General features: G+C 41.9%; 1 protein-coding gene across 4 annotated transcripts in view; it reads right to left on the bottom strand.

Moving 5' to 3' along the window:
• LOC128850255 (mothers against decapentaplegic homolog 2) overlaps positions 1-20,451 on the bottom strand; it is a 42,706-nt gene extending 22,255 nt beyond the window's left edge. For all 4 annotated transcript variants that reach the window (XM_054053254.1, XM_054053255.1, XM_054053257.1 and 1 more), the window contains exon 1: positions 20,216-20,451. In XM_054053254.1, coding sequence (XP_053909229.1) covers positions 20,216-20,451 — 236 coding nt within the window. The remainder of the gene's footprint in view (positions 1-20,215) is intronic.
• Positions 20,452-20,789: the final 338 nt, after the last annotated feature.

Here is a 20,789-nt window from a genome sequence, read left to right as displayed (position 1 = left end):
TTTTCCTCCTTCCTTCCAGTTATGGGTAGTGACACTGTAAGGATCAAATGGCTCCAGTCCATTAATACATGGCTCCATGGCTGGTGTAACTGTAGTAACTTTGGGGTTTTTGACAACACATTCCATGTTTCCTATAAGATATTTCAAATAAAGTTAAGATCTGAACTACAGAGGAAGCCACCCCAACGAAGGTATTGGGGAAGAGAACTGAATGATACTTGTGTCATGACTGTTATACGTGGTAAATACATAAACACATACATTTGCCTTCACTCACAGTCAATTCCCATATTTTATGAGAAATATTAAAGAAAGCTCACAACTAGCAAGGAAGCCATAAAAAGGCTTGAAGAGTCTCAGTGTTCAAGTGCAAGAAAGCATTATTTTATTTTTAAAATTAATTTTGCACATTTGCTGAGATATTATGTTACCTTATATGCTTAGCAAAGACAAAAATCAAGAAAGCAACTTAATAGCCGAGATGCCTAACTACAGGCCTCTGCTCTCCTCAGGCCCAGAACAGAATACAGGACCCCATATTAGATACTACGTACAGAAAACGTGAGTATGCAGGGGACATCCTTACAACAAGAATCAAAATCTACTTCCTGAGCTTCGCTGCCTAGAGTTTGGCAGAAAGGGCATATTAAGTCCTGAAGTCTTAGGCATCTTGCTCTCAACCCACACTCAGAACGTGCATCTGAAGACCACAAGTAGGCACTCTTGCCTCACATGCTTAACAGTTAAAGCACTTTCCCAGGACATAATAGATGGGGAGATTTACTACAGAAAGACAATAAAGAATTACCAATCACAGAACAGTTTGGGTTGGGAGGGACCTTAAAGATCATCCAGTTCCAAACCCCTGCCATGGGCAGGGGCACCTCACACTGGATCAAGTTGCTCAAAGCCCCATCCAATCTGGCCTTGAACACTTCCAGGGAGGGGGCATCCACAACTTCTCTGGACAACCTGTTCCAGTGCCTCATCACCCTCATCGTGAAGAATTTCTTCCTAATGTCTAATCTAAATCTCTCCTCTTTCAGCGTAAAACCATTATCCCTTGTCCTACTACTACATGCCCTTGTAAAACATCCCTCCCCTGGCCGCCTTTGGACACTGAAAGGCTGCAATAAGGTCTCCTCGGAGCCTTCTCTTCTCCAGGCTGAACAGCCCAAACTGTTTCATCCTTTCTTCATAGAGGAGGTGTTATAGTTGGAGCCCATGAAATTAACATTTGATCTATTAAAGAGAAAAGATTTTTTTCATCCAAACACCCGAGAGTCAAACACTGTTTCAAACAGAGCTTTCCATGCCACAAAGATACAAGATTTGACATCAGTTGATATCAGCCTTTCTTCATGTTCAAAATTTCAAAATTACAGCACGAGTTAAAATTATTTCAAATATCAGAGGAACTTGACTTGAAGCCTCACATAAAACTTAAGAGGAAGTGAAGACCAGTTCTGGAATGTAATTCACCAATTCAACAACAACTAATAACTCAGTCTGCAGCTTTTGCATCAGGCTTCTATCCAACATCTAAGAAGAGATAACCAAAGCATCCAAAGAAATGGTCAGTTTACCTACAATTAAAGGCTAATGCTCCAAACAAAAGCTTTCAACTCTTGACCTATTGAAACCTGCTTGTACATTTCAAAATAAAAAGCCACAATTTGAGGCATCTTTTCTGAACAAATGCTCGAGTCAGATTACTGTGCAGCACTTGTCCAAGGGGATTTCCTCAGTCTCTTTGTTCTTCCAATTGTGAAGCATATGTAGCAAGATGCTAACTTACTCTAGCTCCCAATTGTTCTCTTGTATTCTGCCAGTCTGCCTTAAACAATACAGCATGACAGATGTCAATGAAATCTGTTCATGATGATACTATGGCATTGCATATTGTTAATTTTAGAAGTTTTCCACCAATCAGCACTGCAATCAAGTAAGAGTAAGTAAACAAGATGTGGGAAACTACTTCTATTAAATTAGCAGGTGTAGATTGCAAGCAGGATTAAATCGGTAGGGAATCCATTAACTAGCTATTTGTGTTCAAAGCTGCAGCAGTAAAAGAACTGCAATATGTTCTTAATGCTATAAATTCTTCCTAGACTAACAGCTTGAGCTACACAGTGGGGAGGTTTATCCTGTGAAATTGGCTATGGTTGTCATAAAATATTCACACTAGTAAAAGCAGCCCTCAGGTGTTTTGTTATAGTACCAAGAAAACAAAATTGGCTGACTTCTACAAAACAAGAATATAATGAGGAGAGGAATCTTTGCCACATTGAATAGTTGGCCTGGTATAAAGACACCAGTTACCACAAGCCAGGGAATAGTTTAGCATTGACTTGGGCTGACTAAAGAGCTGATTCCTTTATTAGAGAAAAATAAGTACTATTTGAAATAATTTGGGGCTCAATATTAACAATAAAAGGACAGTCAACATATTTTTTGAATGACTAGTATGTCGTCTTAATGGTAGTATGAAATGTCAGATACAAATATTATTCTTCCTAGTTAGAGCTTTGTACCAGGATCCACCGAGCAAGTCAGCCACTAAAGTAACCACAAGTAACTGTTTTTCATTTTCTTAAAATTCAGAAGCCCCAGCATTAGATAACTTGCCAAACATTTAATGGCATATAAAAATCAAGAAAGCTTTAACACCATTTTTTTTATTCTGACTCTTCCTGCTTCTTACCATTAAGGTAATCCTAATGAGGAGCAACAGTAACTTGAAGATAAAGAACTTACACAAATTCCAACAATTAAATCACCCATAAATTTGCTTTCCATATCACTGATGCTCCAATGGGAACAATGCTTTAAACTTACACTCCCTAACCAAATAATAGCAGTGAGGTGAGGAGGTGGCATTATCATACGCCTTATAAATTGAGATAAATTCTTGTAGACTGAAAATTGACAGCAAATTAAAAACGTGTAAGGTTACTTAGGAAAAAGCAGCAGAACCAAGGCCAGAATTCACATACCCTAACCCTTCTTTATCCAGTACTCCAGTACTAACACTATATAGTCTCCAAAATTCAACAATTTTTCTTCCTTACTTGAGAGGCAAACTCCTTTGAACTATACAGCATTTTGCTATTGGCCAAGTATCTTGTACATTTGTATTTTGACATGTTGACCTACCTCAAATGCAAATATTTTTTGCTTGGCATACTAACTCTGTAAGAAATTACGTTGGTATGTCGCATGGCTTCCTGAATTGCATGAACTTAAAAATGGCAGCCCTAAGTTTCTTTGTTTAATACTCTTAAGATTTCCTTTTTCAAGATGATATCAATAAGATGCTGTAACCTGAACTATGTCTACACTAAAGCTTAACCTTAGTTACAGCAGTTCAGCTCGTAACATCAGCTACAGCTGTGTAAAACAAGTTAACAGTTATGTTATAGTATTTTTAGCAAAACTTCACTCAATTACACTTGAACACAATTACTACTCTTAATTTCAATCAAAATTGTGTAGAAGGCTTGAAAACTTAAGTCTTCAAATTCATCTAAAGAATGGCTTCCCTACACTACAGCAAGACCCCAATTGCTGTAATATGCAGTGTCTGGGCAGTGCCCTACTGATGCACATATATTCTTCTGTATACAGATACTCAGGAATAAGGTCCTGCTGCTAAGTCACCATTCAGGTAGGAAGTGTTGGTAAAGGAAAAATATGCTAGTAGAAAAAAATCCCATTATCTTTTGCTCATATTAATCCTGCATCCTACTCCATAGATCAAATATACTGATGCTATGAATCAAATAAGAAAAAGCAAACAAAATTTAACTTCAGTCTGTAATGTGGAAGTTATGTATAAAGGGTTAAGGAGAGGGAATAACAGTATTTAACTTCTTGGCTTCCTCCGTTTTGACCATTCACTACACTCTGTCACATCTCCATTCATTATGGGTCTTCTCAATAAACAGGACTATTGACCAGATCTAAAAAGAAAATTTTAGTAAGAACTGTTCCACACACTGTTTTCACAAACAAGCTTCAAAAAGGCATTTATTTAAAATCAGTTTCTGAAGACAAGCACAACCGAAGTTGTACAATTATCCGATTCCTTACCTAAGTAAGCATTTTAAAAATATATATAATTCAGGAATATTAACGTCAGACATACTATTTCCATCCACGTGGTTAGCTTGTCTTAATAGACTTATTTTCTTTCACCACATTAAAAGAAATTGAGAAATTTGTGAGCGACCACCAGTTATCTCATTTGTAAGTTTAATTTGTGATAAAACACTAATTAGACTGTTAGATGATTTTAAGATAGTTTTGCAGTTAAAGGAAATGCATACAAAATGTGTTAGGAAATTCTAACAGATGCAGGCAACGTCACCAACACTGTCTTATTGACTTCTAACCTCGAGTTTAGAAATTAAGTTTCATAGAGACTCAAAGTCAAACTTGACATGAATTTTTATTTCACATTATATGTCCATGCAGCATCTAAAGGCGTTCTGCAACCTAGAGTTTGAACGTGTCATTTGACAGAAGAGTTGAAACCATTTATCTTTGGGCAGGAGATGGTCTTGGGAAAACAGGTGCAAGTTTCTGCCACCTCAGCTCTGAAAAATTCTCCAAGGAAATTAGTGCAATTTAAGAGCACTCTTCATTTTCTCTCTGCACAATACAGCACTAGCAAACATGGATCAGTTGAAAGCTGTTACTGTAAAATTATTGAAAGAAACTCTCGACACAGATGAGAAGACATGACAAAATATCAGAAAAGTATCCCTAAAGTCAACTGCTTTGCGCTCACCACTTTCTGCAAGACTTCTATCTGCAGGATAATCTCTTCACATTTTATGTTCAGGCAATGCAAGTGGATTCTCTTCACCTGGCAAACAGCTGCCTGGCTGTTTTCTAGGCTTGAAATTCAGGCTACACAACACCATTTACTAAGAGGAAATCAGGAAGCTACACAGCAAGCTGCCAGAGGAGTACATACACACAGGGCCAACTCAGAGATGAAAAAATGTCACACAACAGGAAACCACTGCAAAGCATGTCATCATTCCATCCTTACTGCCTTATGTTGTTACTGCCTTATGTTACATGGCACCAGGATTACAAGTATCAGATGGGAGTCACATTTCTCAAAGCGTGAGGAGAGTCTTTGCTCAGGAGCTTGCAGGGCTCATTGATAGGGCTTTAAACTAGATGTGAATGAGGAGGGGGTAATATCAGGCTTCCCTGTGACAAGCAGCAGGAGGACACACAGTGATTGAAGGAACAGGGTGCTCGTATGGGCCCTCCACCTGCTGCCCCAGGGCATGCTGAGGGCGCTGCAGCACAGTTGAAGTCCTGCGAAGATGAGGGGAGGGCTCCCAAGGTACTAAGTGCCAGGAAAGAAACTTCCACAGAACACCTTAAGGGAAATAAGGGGTCTTCCACTAAGAAGGTGACACAGCCAACAGCCCAGCTGAAGTGCCTCTACACAAATGCACACAGCCTGGGCAACAAACAGAAGGAGGTGGAAGCTACAGTGCTACTAGAAAGCTATATCTAGTTGTCATCACAGAAACTTGGTGGGACGAATCCCATTACTAGAGTGCGGCTATCAATGGCTACAGGCTGTTCAGAAGGGACAGACCAGGAAAGAGGGGTGGAGGCATTGCCCTTTATATGAGGAAAAAGATATAATGTGAAGAGCTATCATTGAAGATTAGCCACAAAAAGGTTGAAAGCTTGTGGGTCGGAATAAAAGACCAAGGAAGCAATGGGAACCTTGTGGTTGGTGCATACTACAGGCTACCTGATCAAGGGGAGCATACTGATGAAGCTTTCTTCTTTCAGCTACAGGAGGCTTCAAAGCTCGCAAGATCTCATCCTACTGGGGGACTTCAAATACCCTGACATATGCTGGAAAAGTACACAGCAAGATGTAGGCAACCCAAGAGATTCCTGGAGTGCATCAAAGATAACTTCTTAACCCAGAAAACAGACACCCCTACCTGAGGGGATGCAATACTGGACCTGATGGTCACCAATACAAGCAAACTCATCAGTGACATTAGGATCGGAGGCAGTCTGGGCTGCAGTGATCATGCACTGGTGGAGTTCAAGGTCCTCAGGCATAAGGGACAGGTGAGGAGTAAAGTCAGGACCCTAAATTTCAGGAAATCAGACTTCCAGCTCCTCAAGGAGTTACTCAGTAGGACTCCCTGGGATGGGATACGGTCCACACGGACGAGGAAGCAGAATAGAGCTGGCTAATATTTAAGGATGCTTTACATAAAGTGCAAGAGTGCTCAGTCCCCAGAGGTAGGGAATCAGGCAGGGAAGTGAAGAGAAGGGCATGGCCGAGTCAAGACCTGCTGGTCAAACCGAAGAGCAAGAAGGAAGTGCACAGGCAGTGCAAGCACAGACAGGGAATCTGGGAAGAGTATAGTGATGCTGCTTGGTTGTGTAGGGATGGGGTCAGGAAAGCCAAGGCAGAGCTGGAGCTGAATTTGGCAAGGGAAGTTAAGACTAACAAGAAGGGCTTCTACAGGTACATGAACCAGAAAAGGAAGGTTAAAGAGTATGTACCTCCACTGATGAACAGAAATGGCGACCTCATATCAACAGACAGGAAGGCTGAGGTACTAAACTTTTTTGCCTCAGCCTTCATCGATAACCCCTCTCCTCACCACTCTTGGGTCAAGGGACAACAAGATGGGGACCAGGGGGGTAAAACCCCTCCCATTGTATGGGAAGATCAGGTTCATGAACACCTGAGGAACTCAAACATATAGAAGTCTATGGGACCTGATGAGACGCATCCCAGAGTCCTGAGGGAATTCGTTGATGTGGTTGCCAAGCCACTCTCCATAATATTTGAAAAGTCATGGCACTCAGGAGAAGACCCTGGTGAGTGGAAGAAGGGTAACATTGTCCCCATTTTTGAAAAGGGTAGAAAAGATGACCCTGGGAATTACCAACCTGTCAGCCTCACCTCTGTGCCTGGGAAGATCATGGAACAGATCCTCCTAGAAGCTATGTTGAAGCACATAGAGAACGGAGAGGCAATTTGAGACAGCCAGCATGGCTTCACCAGGGGCAAGTCCTGTATGACCAACCTAGAGGCTTTCTATGATGGGGTGACCACATAAGTGGGGAAAAGCAATGGATGTGATCTATCTGGACTTCTGTAAAGCCTTTGACATGGTCCCCCACAACATCCTTCTCTCTAAATTGGAGAGATATGGATTTGATGGATGGACTGTTGGTGGATAAGAAACTGGTTGGTAGGTCACATTCAGAGACTAGTGGGCAACAGCTAGATGTCCAGATCGAGACCTCATCTGGAATACTGTGTCCAGTTCTGGAATCCTCAACATAAGGATATGGAGCTGTTGGAACAGGTCCAGAGGAGGGCTACAAAGATAATGGGAGGGCTGGAGCACCTTTTCCCTATGACGACAGGCTGAGACAGTTGGGCTTGTTCGGCGTGGACGAGAAGGCTCAGAGGAGATCTTATAGCGACCTTCCAGTACCTGAAGGGTGCCTATAGGAAAGCTGTAGAGGGTTTATTCATAAAGGCTTGTGGGGATAGGACCAGGGGGAAGGGGTATAAACTAAAGAGAGGCAGATTTAAACCAGAGATTAGGAAGAATTTCTTCACCACGAGAGTGGCAAGACACTGGAACAGGTTGCCCAGGGAGGTTGTGGATGCCCCATCACTGGAGGTGTTCAAGACCAGGTTGGATGGGGCCTTGGGCAGCCTGCTTTAGTGGGACGTCCCTGCCCATGGCACAGGGGTTGAAACTAGATGATCTTTAAGGTCTCTTCCAACCCTAACCATACTATGACACTATGAAGATCTGTGACGAGTGGTGTCCCTCAGGGATCCCACACTGGGACCAGTGCTGCTTACTATCTTCATCAATGATATCAACAGTGAGAGTGAGGGCACCCTCAGCAAGTTTTCAGATGATGCCAAACTGAGCCATGCAGTTGTCACACCAGAAGCATGGGATGTCATCCAGAGGGACTCTGATAAGCTGAAGAAGTGGGCCTGTGAGAATCTCATGAGGTTCAACAAGGCCAAGTGCAAGGTCCTACACCTGGGTTGGAGCAATCCACATTTTCAAGACAGGATGGGGGATGATGTGATTGAGAGCTGCCCTGCAGAGAAGGACTTGGGGATGCTCATTGATGAGAAGCTCAACATGGGCCGGCAATGTGTGCTCACAGTCCAGAAGGCCAACCGTATCCTGAGCTACATTAAAAGAAGCGTGGCCAGCAGGTCGAGGGACGTGATTCTGCCCCTCTACTCCACTCCTGTGAGACCTCACCTGGAGTACTGTGTCCAGTTCCAGAATCCTGAACATAAGAATCACAGAATCACAAGGTTGGAAAGGACCCATTGGATCATCGAGTCCAACCATTCCTAACACTCCCTAAACCATGTCACTCAGCACTTCATCCACCCGTTCCTTAAACACCTCCAGGGAAGGCGACTCGACCACCTCCCTGGGCAGCCTGTTCCAGTGCCCAATGACTCTTACTGTGAAGAATTTTTTTCTGATATCCAACCTGAACCTCCCCTGACGGAGCTTCAGGCCATTCCCTCTTGTCCTGTCCCCTGACACTTGGGAGAAGAGGCCAGCTCCCTCCTCTCCACAACCTCCTTTCAGGTAGTTGTAGAGAGTAATAAGGTCTCCCCTCAGCCTCCTCTTCTCCAGGCTAAACAACCCCAGCTCTCTCAGACGCTCCTCGTAAGACTTGTTCTCCAGCCCCTTCACCAGCTTTGTTGCTCTTCTCTGGACACGCTCCAGAACCTCAACATCCTTCTTGTGGTGAGGGGTCCAGAACTGAACACAGTATTCGAGGTGCAGTCTCACCAGTGCCGAGTACAGAGGGAGAATAACCTCCCTGGACCTGCTGGTGACCCCATTTCTGATACAAGCCAAGATGCCGTTGGCCTTCTTGGCCACCTGGGCACACTGCTGGCTCATGTTCAGTCGCTGTCAACCAGCACCCCCAGGTCCTTCTCTTCCGTGCAGCTCTCCAGCCATTCTTCCCCCAGTCTGTAGCGCTGCATAGGGTTGTTGTGCCCCAAGTGCAGGACACGGCATTTGGCCTTGTTAAACCTCATGCCATTGGTCTCGGCCCAGCAGTCCAGCCTGTTAAGATCCCTTTGCAGAGCCTCCCTACCCTCCAGCACATCCACACTTCCTCCCAGCTTAGTGTCATCTGCAAACTTGCTGAGGGTGCACTCAATGCCTTCATCCAGGTCATTGATAAAGACATTGAACAGGGCTGGACCCAGTACTGAGCCCTGAGGAACTCCACTTGTGACTGGCCTCCAGCTGGAGTTAACTCCATTGACCACCACTCTCTGGGCCCGGCCATCCAACCAGTTTTCAACCCAGGAGAGTGTGCGCCTGTCCAGGCCAGAGGCTGACAGTTTCTGAAGCAGAATGCTGTGAGAAACTGTGTCAAAGGCTTTACTGAAGTCCAAGAAGACAACATCCACAGCCTTTCCCCCATCCAGTAGTCGAGTCATTTTGTCATAGAAGGTGATCAGGTTAGTTTGGCAAGATCTGCCTTTTGTAAACCCATGTTGACTGGGCCTGATCACCCAGTTCTCTTGCATGTGCTTCATGATAGCACTCAAGATCACCTGTTCCATGACTTTCCCTGGCACTGAGGTGAGACTGACAGGCCTGTAGTTCCCCAGATCCTCTCTGCAACCCTTCTTGTATATGGGCACAACATCAGCCAGCCTCCAGTCTAGTGGAACTTCCCCAGTCAGCCAGGACCTCTGGAAGATGATGGATAGGGGTTTGGAAAGGACATCTGCCAGCTCCTTCAATACTCTTGGGTGGATCCCATCCAGCCCCATAGACTTGTGGGGTATAAGAAGGATATAGAACTGTTGGAATGGGTCCAGAGGAGGGCTACAAAGATGATCAGAGGGCTGGAGCACCTTCCATACAAGGACAGGCTGAGACAATTGGGCCTGTTCAGCCTGGAGAAAAGAAGGTTTTTAAGAGACCTTATTGCAGCCTTCAAGTACCTGAAGGGGGCCTACAAGAAAGCTGGGGAGGCACTTTTTACAAAGGCATGTTGTAGGAAATATATTGGAACAAATTGGACATGCTGTAATCCTAGAAGCCTGCTTGCACAACCCTGCCTATGACAATCAGTAGAAAGGAATGTGCTAAAGTATCAATGTTTAGACACAAAGGACTATAGTTAGTTCTTAGACACAAAGTCTTAGTATAAGGCTTCAAGGTTGTGATGTTTTCTGAGAGCTTTGCTATCTCATGAGAATGAGGAGGCTGGCTTGATAAAGTCAGAAACAGGCATGGGAACCGGGTGCGTAGTTCAACAGTGTGACTTTACGATTAGAATATGTTGTAAATATTCTAATTCCATGGAAACATGCACTCTGATTATCTGTATAAATAGACTCTCAGATGTTACGATAAACGAGCAATGATTCACACCTCGGGGAGGACTCGTTCATTGACTCCGGGTCTCCCCTCCCCCAACAAGTGGCACCCAAAAGGTAGAACCTAGCAAAAAGCAGAAAGGGTAAAAAGCAGAGACCCTAGCAAAAAGCAGAAAAAGTGAATCTTCGACGCCAGACCCTAGCAAAAAGCGGTAAGGGTGCCGAATCCCTAACGAAAAGCTGAAACCCCTAGCAAAGAGCTGAGCCATTAGCTTCAGATTTCGGAGTGAAGGCTGTGGGGAGCCAGCAGAGATATCGGCCACGAGTCAGCGACTGCGGACTGAGTTGCTACCTTCCTTCTGCTTTTCTTGCTTGCAGACATGGAATCTTACTATGCTGCAGCACAAAGACTGCTATTAGGTATTCTCGCTAAGCGAGGTGAAGCGGTTGCCGAAAAGGCGTTAGTGAAGCTCGTTCTACGGGCTAGGGAGAAAGGATTTCTTGCAAATCCTTCTCATCTTTTTGACTGGGCTGCATGGCACGCTGTGGGGGATGAATTATGGGACTGCACGATCACAAAAAAGGGCAAAAAGCCTTTTGGGGGCTGTGGGGAAACTTGGCAGACTGTCATTCATACTTTACAAGCGCTGAAGGCGGAGTCAAAAGTTGCCACTGCCGCTGTGCACACCATAGCCCCCCCAATCCCCCGGCTGAAACTCATTCTACCACGACGAGTCGTATGAGTGCTTTCTTTGGGGTGGGCCAGAATTACCCAATGAAAGGAATGACTGGGAAAGTTTGTACCAGCGTCTGCGAGCTCTTAAATCTGGCTGTAAAAAAGGGGAATGCGTCTGAGGACCTAGACGACCCCATTGCGTCGGAGGCGGCCGATGTTCGCCCATCAGAGGGCGGAAGTGCAATGACACAGGAACCGGAAGTGTCCACAGTAGCCAGCTGCACTGATAAAGTGCAGGGTGGACCAAGCTGTCGGGCTAAATTATACCCGCCTCTTCCTCCCCCTCCCAAGACTGTTGCGATACCAAAAAAAAGTAGCGAGGAGTCAGAGGAGGGAGAAGATGGCATGGTAGAGGAAACGCCAGGTAACTCCACTGAACTTAAAGAGTTACAAAAACAGGTAGAATCAACGATGCAAACTCTTCAGGAAAGAATGGAAAAGTCCCTTCGTTCGTTAGAAGATCGTATAAAAAAATCCAGAAGGTCCAGTGTCCGCTGTCCCTGCCTCCTCAATTAGAGAGATGATTGATAAGCCTTGTGTGCCAATGATACCCTCGGCACCTTCAGTTTATCCCCCACAATATGCCAAGCCTTTATGTCGGCCAAGGACCGGTAACAGGTGGTCTGGAGTTATTCGATATGCTCTCTTAGATGGGGACTGGCAGCCAGCAGGCTCCCTTGCTTTGCCTATTGTATTTAATGCAAATAACCCACAACCTAATTTTGAGCAGCATGACTGGAAAATTCTACAGCAAATAAAGAAGGTGATAAAGGAGGGAGGAATAAAATCTGAGGAAGCGAGATCTGTATTAGATTGGATACATACGGCTGATATTAGTTCCCCCATAGATTGTCGTAACATCGCCAGGCTGCTTCGCACACCGTCGCAACAAATTCTGTGGGAAAGGGAGTGGTCTCATCAGGCTGCCCTAGAGGCGGCACGACCAAGAGCTCCCAATGATCCTTTAGCAGGAATAACCACAGAGATGATTACTGGGCAAGGGGCATACTCTAACATGGCCTAAGAGTTGAATTATCCAATAGCCTTACATCATCTGGCTGCAGCCACTGCTCGGCAAGCATACTACGCATTACCAGGGGAAGATCCATCGCCCACCTTCACTAACGTGAAGCAGGGACTCACAGAGCCGTATACTCATTTTGTCGACCGATTATCAGCAGCGTTAGCAAATCAAACAGGCATGGATGAAGCTGGAAAGCAAAGCATGCTCAAATTGCTTGCTTTCAAGAATGCCAATCCAAAGATGATAGCGACCTTAGCCACTCTCCCTAAATCTTCTGAGATAGGTGATATGATAGAAGTGGCAAGCAGAGCACAAAGTACCCAGCTAGGAAAAATGATGGCGCAAGCTGTTTCAGCTGCCATGTCTCCCATCACCTCCTCAAACGTCCACTAAGCTGGCAAATGGGATGTAGTGATATAGTACAAGGGTGAACAACTTTAAATTGGAGAGGGTAAGATTTAGACTAGACATTAGGAAGAACTTCTTTTCAATGAGGATTGTGAAACAGGTTGCCCAGGGAATTTGTGGATGCCCCCTCCCTGGAAGTGTTCAGTGGGGTCTTGAGCAGCCTTATCTAGTGGGAGTTGTCCCTGCCCATGGCAGGGGGAAAGGCATTGGATGATCTTTAAGGTCCCTTCCAACCCAAACCATTCTACAATTCTATTCTATGGTTCTATGACATGCTTTATACATAGCAGTTCTCAACTTGTGAGTTATGGGTAAGAATCAATGTCCATCCCCAACTTGATTAGTGAATTATCCCAGTTCTGCTACAAACTAACAGACAGGGCTAAGTTCTGTTTCTTGGAAACAGACATCACCTGTCTGGATCGAAATGTTATTTTAGTATTTGCTGTGACAACCCAACTGCCTGCTGTTGTCCTCTTCACTAATGCACTCATCACTTAGCAGCAGGTGTTGGGAACTCTCCTAAAACAGTTCCCAGAAGAACCTTCCCCCCTCATGTAACTGTTGAAATTACTCATCTCCTGGCTTTAATCTGAGAAGGGAAAAAAGAAAAGAAATTTCTGTATTGCTATCCTCTTAAAGCCTATTTTGAGGAAACATCTTAAAACTTCAAAACTGTCTATTCTTGAAGCCACATTAGCTTGACAACTCTGCTCCTCGGATGATCAAAAGCATCCCTAAAACTAGGTTACTGCATGCACCCATGTGATCACTTTCTGGACAAATACTTCCAAGGAATTAAAAAAACCCAAACATGCTAACTGGTAGCACAAATTACATTCAAGAAAGACTGTGACTTCACACCTAAATTAAAAATTACTTTTTATTCAGTCATGTGAAGAAAAAGGCATCAACATGTCATGATTTTAAAATATTTGTTCGCTCTCAAACAACAGTTCCAAGCCAGTTGTGCCCCCTTTAAACAGGTCTTTTCTTTGCCCAGTTTACTTCTGCTGCTAACTCCCTTGTAGACTCTTTGATTGGCACTAATAAGTTCCACATATGGAAGCTCATATTAACTAAGAGAGCTAGTCTTAAGAAAACCATTTTAACACATGCCATAAGCTATACTTAGGCTGCTTCTCTTATCCATAGTGCTAACTCACTGCAGGAAATTAAGAAAGGGCTACAGGACAAGCAAGCAAAGGAATAACACTAGCATAAATTCATGGTTGCTTTAGAGAAGCTTGACCATATCAAATGGTCTCACCTTCACGTGTTTCATGAACTTTCACCAGATTCTGCAGTTTTAAGTATTTGAATGCTTGTAGAAATACAACATAATTAAGACATACTGGATTTGTTTCCTGGACAGTGTAAGCAAGTATAAGAAAAGCTGTCAAGCTTCAAACAGCATTAGTCACTTTTAACATCAGGAACAGCCTTTCAGGCTCAGAAGTCACATGGATACATAGATTTTTGCTTCACAAAAACAATCCCAGAACATTACAGCCTTCAGAAGCAGTCAATATATACTACTCCATTTTTACTTTAAGGAAAAAAATATTTAAAAGGTATTCTGAACATAATGCTTAAATGCCACCATCCATACTATTTCCCCAAGATAATTTGAGTGTGATTGGCTCCACAATAGCAGTTTAAAAAGCTACCAGCCTTCATTATTGGCTGAAATGAAAGATAATGCAACGGGTATGGCTTTAGAATATTACTACTTCATCCTAACAAGCTCAAAGAAACACCAGTGTTAAAAGTCAGTAAGCAGCTCTCAATTTCTATGCCAACCAACTACTTCACTTCCAGCTGTCTGCTTCACATTCTCAACACTCCCTCACAATCTTCCATATTCCCATAACGATGGAACCCATTGTGGCTTTTCTTCTTTGCCTCTGAATGGTACAAAAATGGAGAATTCATCTCATATTTGAAGCAGAAGCAATGCATTTCAGAAGTCTAGTTGTTGACTGCAAATTCCACAAATCTACTATACTCTTCAAAAAAACAATGGCAAGATTTGAGCCTTTCTAGCCATCTTTCCTAATTAAGGCAGAACTGAGAGGCTGCAGAAAAAGCAGTAATAAGTTCCTGAAAACCAGGAGGCATAGCACAGGGATGTTATCACATTGAACAAGAGGGACAGAGAGTACAGATAAGACTAAACTTTCCACATACATATTGAACTGTTAAGCAAGAAAAACATTTTTCAGATAATACTTTCTAAAACTCTAATGGCACAGAAGGCTGGAAAGCAAGGGTTTGACAAGAGTATTAGCCTTCTCTCTGCACTGGAAGCAACTGCTGCATTTCACCTAAGACTCTAAAGCACTTGCATGGTACTAGCACTCTACCAAATAATCTCAGAATTTGGATTTAAGGAAGTTGGTCTTAAAACCTTACTTCAGCCAGTGATCTGCCAGAGCACTTTTCATCAACATTCAACATAGCTTTGCTTTAGCATTGTTTCCTCTAATATAAGGCAGTGATAAAAATTTACCTCCTCTGCAGAAGCTCAGGACTTCCCATTTAAGCTAAGATTCAAAGTGTTATTATGTGTGAAACAGTACTTAAAAGTAAGTTTACATTAAAACTGTAATAGACTACTATTTATGCCAACAAAAGTTTTATCTGTTCAAGAAGCAAGTCTGTTGTTATCAATTAGAAAGTTGTTTGATGCTGTATCAAAATCTTCTACAGTACTGAGATGAGTACACAAACGGCTGGAAAGATAAAATGGAGGTGTACTGTTATAGATGCATCTTTTAGTTGCCCCCTTCCGACCAACTACAAATTGCCTTTTACAGAGCACACAAAATCTATATTCACTATGCAAAGCTAAACTGAATGAAAGCTAGAGATGCAGAATCTGATGGGAGGCACCCATCTCTTCTTTATCCTCCTATCTATACTGGAAGGAAAGAAAAGGTGCATCTACACAGAGTGATCTCACATGCCTCAGTTAGGCATTAGAGCAGGGAAGCTGTCAGCAAGGAGACGAGATACAGCAGTGCTCTGCAGGTTCAACAACAGGTAAGTGAAAGCACAGTGCAAGATTGAATCTTCTGAGGAAGAACAAACGGGTTACGACATGCAAGAAATGAGGACTACAGTTGTACCTGGGGAGTACCTATAGGCTAGTCATTTCCATTATTACTCATCTTTCATATAAGATAAGGCCCTAATACAGTTGTTTACATTACCCAAATGTTGGCATGGAAGCAGAATTCAACATGTGATATAGATGTACCCAGTTACAGCTCAGGAAGGACAGTCAGTTCTACACTAGTTTTCATATATATATATACTCTAGAGGAGCATATGACATCACAAAGGACACAAAACTCAATGCTTCCATTCCTCTTTTTTTTATTTTAAAAATACAAGAGCTACAACAGCCCAGTTGTTGTCATTTGAGATAAATTAGTCAGTTTTGTGACTGAGTTGCTGTATGTAACTTCATTTCTCTGAAAAATAACTGCATGTTTTTGAGACGGTGTTCTCTAAAATGATAACACAGGGCATTAGTATGCAGAAAGGCCAACGCTTATACATATTTCTATAGAAACCAAGGCCATCCTCAAGCTGGTGGAGTGCCCTAAGTCAAAGAGGCACTGGTAGAAAAGGGGCACGCAGCGAGGGGCAAATGGAGTAGGTGAACCTAAACTGACCAACAGAGTATTCCATCCCATATACATCATACTCTGTATAAACTTAGAAGATCACAAGGGTCTCACTCTCTTCCAGGATGGCTGACATCCAGTGAGGACCTTGTCCGTCTGGTTGCTCCTGATTGCAAATCCATGTATTCTTGCATCCAGCTCCCTCTTAGTTGCTAACCCATCCCTCATGTCTGCTTTGCAGAATTTGTGGTGACATACAGTCATCAAGGGGTGGGGGCATGATTTCATATATTTGTATATGTTTTATTACTTCCTAATTATTTTCATTGTTATTATATTAAAGCTGTAGTTTTAGTTTCCAACTCATAAGTCTTTTTCCCCCCCCTCTCATTTTCCTCTCTCCTTTCCCTGTGTGGGCAGAAGATATTGGACGCTCAACTGCAGGGATTTAGCTGCAGATTTTGGCTGGGTGGGGCTAAACCATGACGCCAGGTCAACATTATACCAAACCTGACCCAACTAAACTCTTATTAGTTGTACATTATCAGGTATTTTACAAGAGCACTTGCATTTTGGTAAGACTTACGTAAAAGAAGCAAGAAGAAAGCATGAACTATAGCTATACACTTAAACAGAAAAATCACACAGCTGATCACAACAAAATACTGGGACACTTAAACTAGAATGTGGAATCCAAAGCAGGGAGACAATACTCTACTGTCACCACTGAAATGACTTTTTAAATAATGAAGATAGACTATGAATATGCTAGTTGACTATTCACTACATGGCATAGTTCGATTTGTTAAAGGCTTAGATTTTAATTACCACTAGTTACAAAGTACTTATTTCAACAATGCACACTAATAAAGAAGAAGCTGCTCCATTAGAAGACTACTTGTATAAACGGATGCTCATGCTGTTCCTTCACTGACTGCTTCTTGTGCTCCATTTGTGTCAAAACTACAAGTGAGAACAGAAAGACGGGATCTAAATTTCTACTGAATTCATTACGCATTTTTAGAAAAGTGAACTTGTGCCAACGCTGAGTTTGGCAACACAAGGATTATGCAATTATAATCCCACTGGCTTGCTGGGAGGATTCAGTAAGATAACTACAAATTACTTAGAGGGCTAGTATCAAAAGGACCCCTGCACTTATTTAGCCTCTGCTCTAGATTGACCCACTTATGAAGAGCTAAGCAGCCCTGCTGTGCAATGCCAACACTCACTCCATCTGTTTGCTTCTGCTTTCTCAGAATCTCTATTAGTGTGTGTAAGAAGTTGCGTTAATTAGCACATGAACAGTTTTTGCATAATACATACAGTAGCAGCCTCACTTAGTACATATAGTCACCTTGACAAACAGCACAGAAAGAACAATCCTAATTACAGCAGGATTAATCAGTGACATACAGTAAGTATATGCAGATTTCTGAAGAGGCAATTTAATTCAAATTTTGACCAAGCTGTTCTCAGTTTTGAGAGCAGCTTGTAGGTGTTTAGTTGCTTTACATTTCAATGATGAAAAAGTATATTAGAGTTAAATACTGTATCAAACTCCATGGAAATCTCCAAGGGGACCAGAAACCTGTGAAACCACAGCTGAAACTTCTCTGGAGAGAATAATGCAACAGTTGCAAACAGAAGTATCTCGCAACACTTGTTACTATCTACACAGAGTTAAGCGGTATTGCTAATTAAACCTAAAGCTAGTTACAAAAAAAAAAAACCCACACAAAAAAACCAAACAAAAACTGTCTGTTTGAAAAGTTAGCCCAGCTGTCACATAAGACTTGCATCTCAACAGCTTAGCAACCTCAAACTTTCTGCTGACTAGAAAAAAAGTTTCAAATTCAGCAGTTTATTATTTATCCCCGCTAATTTGTATATCTTCAATACATTCATTGAAGTGGGTCTCAAGCAGCAGTTTCATTAACTAAATCCAAGAACAAGAATCTCCAGAAGTCATTACAGTACTGAGTTGATATTTGTTCTTTCTTGGGAAACCAAATTACTGCTGTCAAAGTGAAATAATATCAACAGTCCAAAAGTCAACTATGAAACTAGACAACTCTGTATAGTGCTGCTGGTAAACCTGACATCACCTCACCCCTTAATACCAAAGCTACTTCTGTTTAATTTTAAATCTTGCATTATAGCCAAAACCACTCAAAGAGCTCTCTAGCTACCAGCTTACTTCCAAGGTAGTAAAAAAAGGCAAAAACCTAGGTCCAGTCCTTCTTATAGCTGACTGGAGTATAGATGGAAACAGTATATCACACCCCAGCAAGAACTGCTGGTCACAACATGGAGGCTATACAGAGTATAACAGAGCTTTGTATTCAGTTTTAAAAAAACTTACTGTCTACTTTAAGACAAAAGTTCATGCAAACGGGAGGAGATACTCAAATACAGATGACTAGTAAACAAGGAAAACTGATAAATTGGCATACTGTTTGTACCTTCTATCATTATTCTCAAATTTATAACTTAGACAACTATTCTTCTGAAGTTACAATGTTTACTGCCCCAGTACCCCTGCAGGAAAGCTCTAGGAAGTCTCTCTAAGAGCTCTAAAAGTTAGATACACGTTTTATGTCAAGTGAATCGCATATTTAGCCTCTGTCATACAAAACACCTTCCAATTAAGCATTTCATCTTTGTCATGGTAAAGACTTGCTAAACACAGTCTTCTAATGTCAAACCAAGAAATATATATCCCTACAAGTTCCAATCTTAGTTTACTGATATACATAAAGATAAGACAGCTCTAATATTTTATTTTTTTATTTTTCCAGCTGGCAAAAGGAAGAAAGCAGAAGGGAAACCCAGAGAATTTTGGGACTGCTCTACAGAAGAAAATACAAGCAGAGCGCAGCATTAGAAACAAAATATTAATAGAAAAGAGAACAGAATTGAAGTAGTCATTAATTCAGAGCATGCTCATGATTTCCCCAGAAAGCTATGTTCAATCTAAGAGAGTGCTAAAACCATTACCAGATAACAGCTGTAATGCATTTGATACATTGAAATCATTACTGACACCAGTTAAATCTAGTTTGCACTATGATTAATAAAGTTTAAAAGTAGATGGGATGAATGCACTAATACAGAAATTATTATAAACAAGATGCAGTTCCTCTCCCCTAGAATTTATTTTAAGGATCTATGGGCCAAGTGCCCAGAATATACCTGTGCCACCAGATCCTCTAACTCTTTCATAGAAAACACACCTGTGAAGTGATTTGATACTTATGTCACACATAATGAGCTTACACACGCACCTCAGTGGGATTTCTGTACAACATTAATCAAGAGCAGACTGCATTATACTTACAAACATAACCCTTGCCTCTCGCACAGCAGTTGCTATGAATTGAGTTGAGAATGCAAGTCTTTCACCTAAATGTATATACATATCAGGAGCAGAAGAGTAGTTCTGGAAATACTCCAAATCATTAACCAATAACCAAATAATAAATTACAGTAAATAAACTGGTCTTCAGATAACCTGCCTCCAAAGATAAAATTTCCCTTCAAAAGGAAGAATGGATGCAGCTTGTACAACTTAAATGAAACTATCATATACAACTGAAAATAATTAGATGACTGAAGTGTTGACCAAGGAAAAACTAATCTTTTTTTTCCAAAGGGGAAGTGTAGTTTTAAGTATGTCCTTTCAATTATAGACAGGGTTAATAAGTAAAAGCATAAGGCAGTGCTACAAACTAAGAGCTGTGCTAGGCACCACCAGAATACAGATAATTTGGAATCCACATAGTAATGAATATTGAAATGTAAAGTTATTATTAGAAATTGTGACTTTTACTTTCAGTTGTAAGCGAGCACTATGTAAAAACAAAATAGGTTTTAAATAATTTAAGGAATCAAAACCATGCAACTGCTTTAGTTATTTGTTCACAGGGTAGTGTAAACATCCATTTTGTTGTTTCTGAAGTGGTTATAACCATTTGAAACAGAATGGCACTTACCTTGGTATCGTCACACATTTTGTATTGCAATTCTGAGTGGTAATTGCCTTCTCAAGCTCATCCAGCTGTCCTGTTTTCTTTAGCTTCTTGACCAAGCTTTTCACTGCTTTTTCACACCACTTTTCCTCCTGACCATTCTGCTCACCACCACCAGCCCCTCCAGAGCCACCAGAGGATTTTTTCCACCCCAGAAGTCTCTTCACAACTGGTGGAGTGAATGGCAATATGGATGACATGATTTTCCCCAGACAGAACACTCAGCAACCAATAAATTAAGATATTCCCGTCTGATCCCTAAAAACACAAACCAGAACAGACACATTAGCACTGAGGTTTCACATGAAACAAATACCTTGCTTAGGACCTTTCATTACCAAATGCCATAGGACACTGCATCACAAAACAAGTCAGATAGTAGTTGAGAAGTAGTTTGCATCACAGTTAGGTAGTTCATCAGTAAAGGTAAAACACAGATTTGCTGCAGACTCTTCAACAGCTAGCATAGACTAAGGTTACTGTTGGATTAGACATACAATTTTTTCCTCAAATCTTTCCTGGCTGAAGTCAACTCCAG

Source organism: Cuculus canorus, chromosome W (genome assembly GCF_017976375.1).
Source record: "Cuculus canorus isolate bCucCan1 chromosome W, bCucCan1.pri, whole genome shotgun sequence".
NCBI lineage: Eukaryota > Metazoa > Chordata > Aves > Cuculiformes > Cuculidae > Cuculus > Cuculus canorus.
Note: the sequence above shows the minus strand (reverse complement) of the source record. Positions and strands in the feature narration are given on the sequence as shown.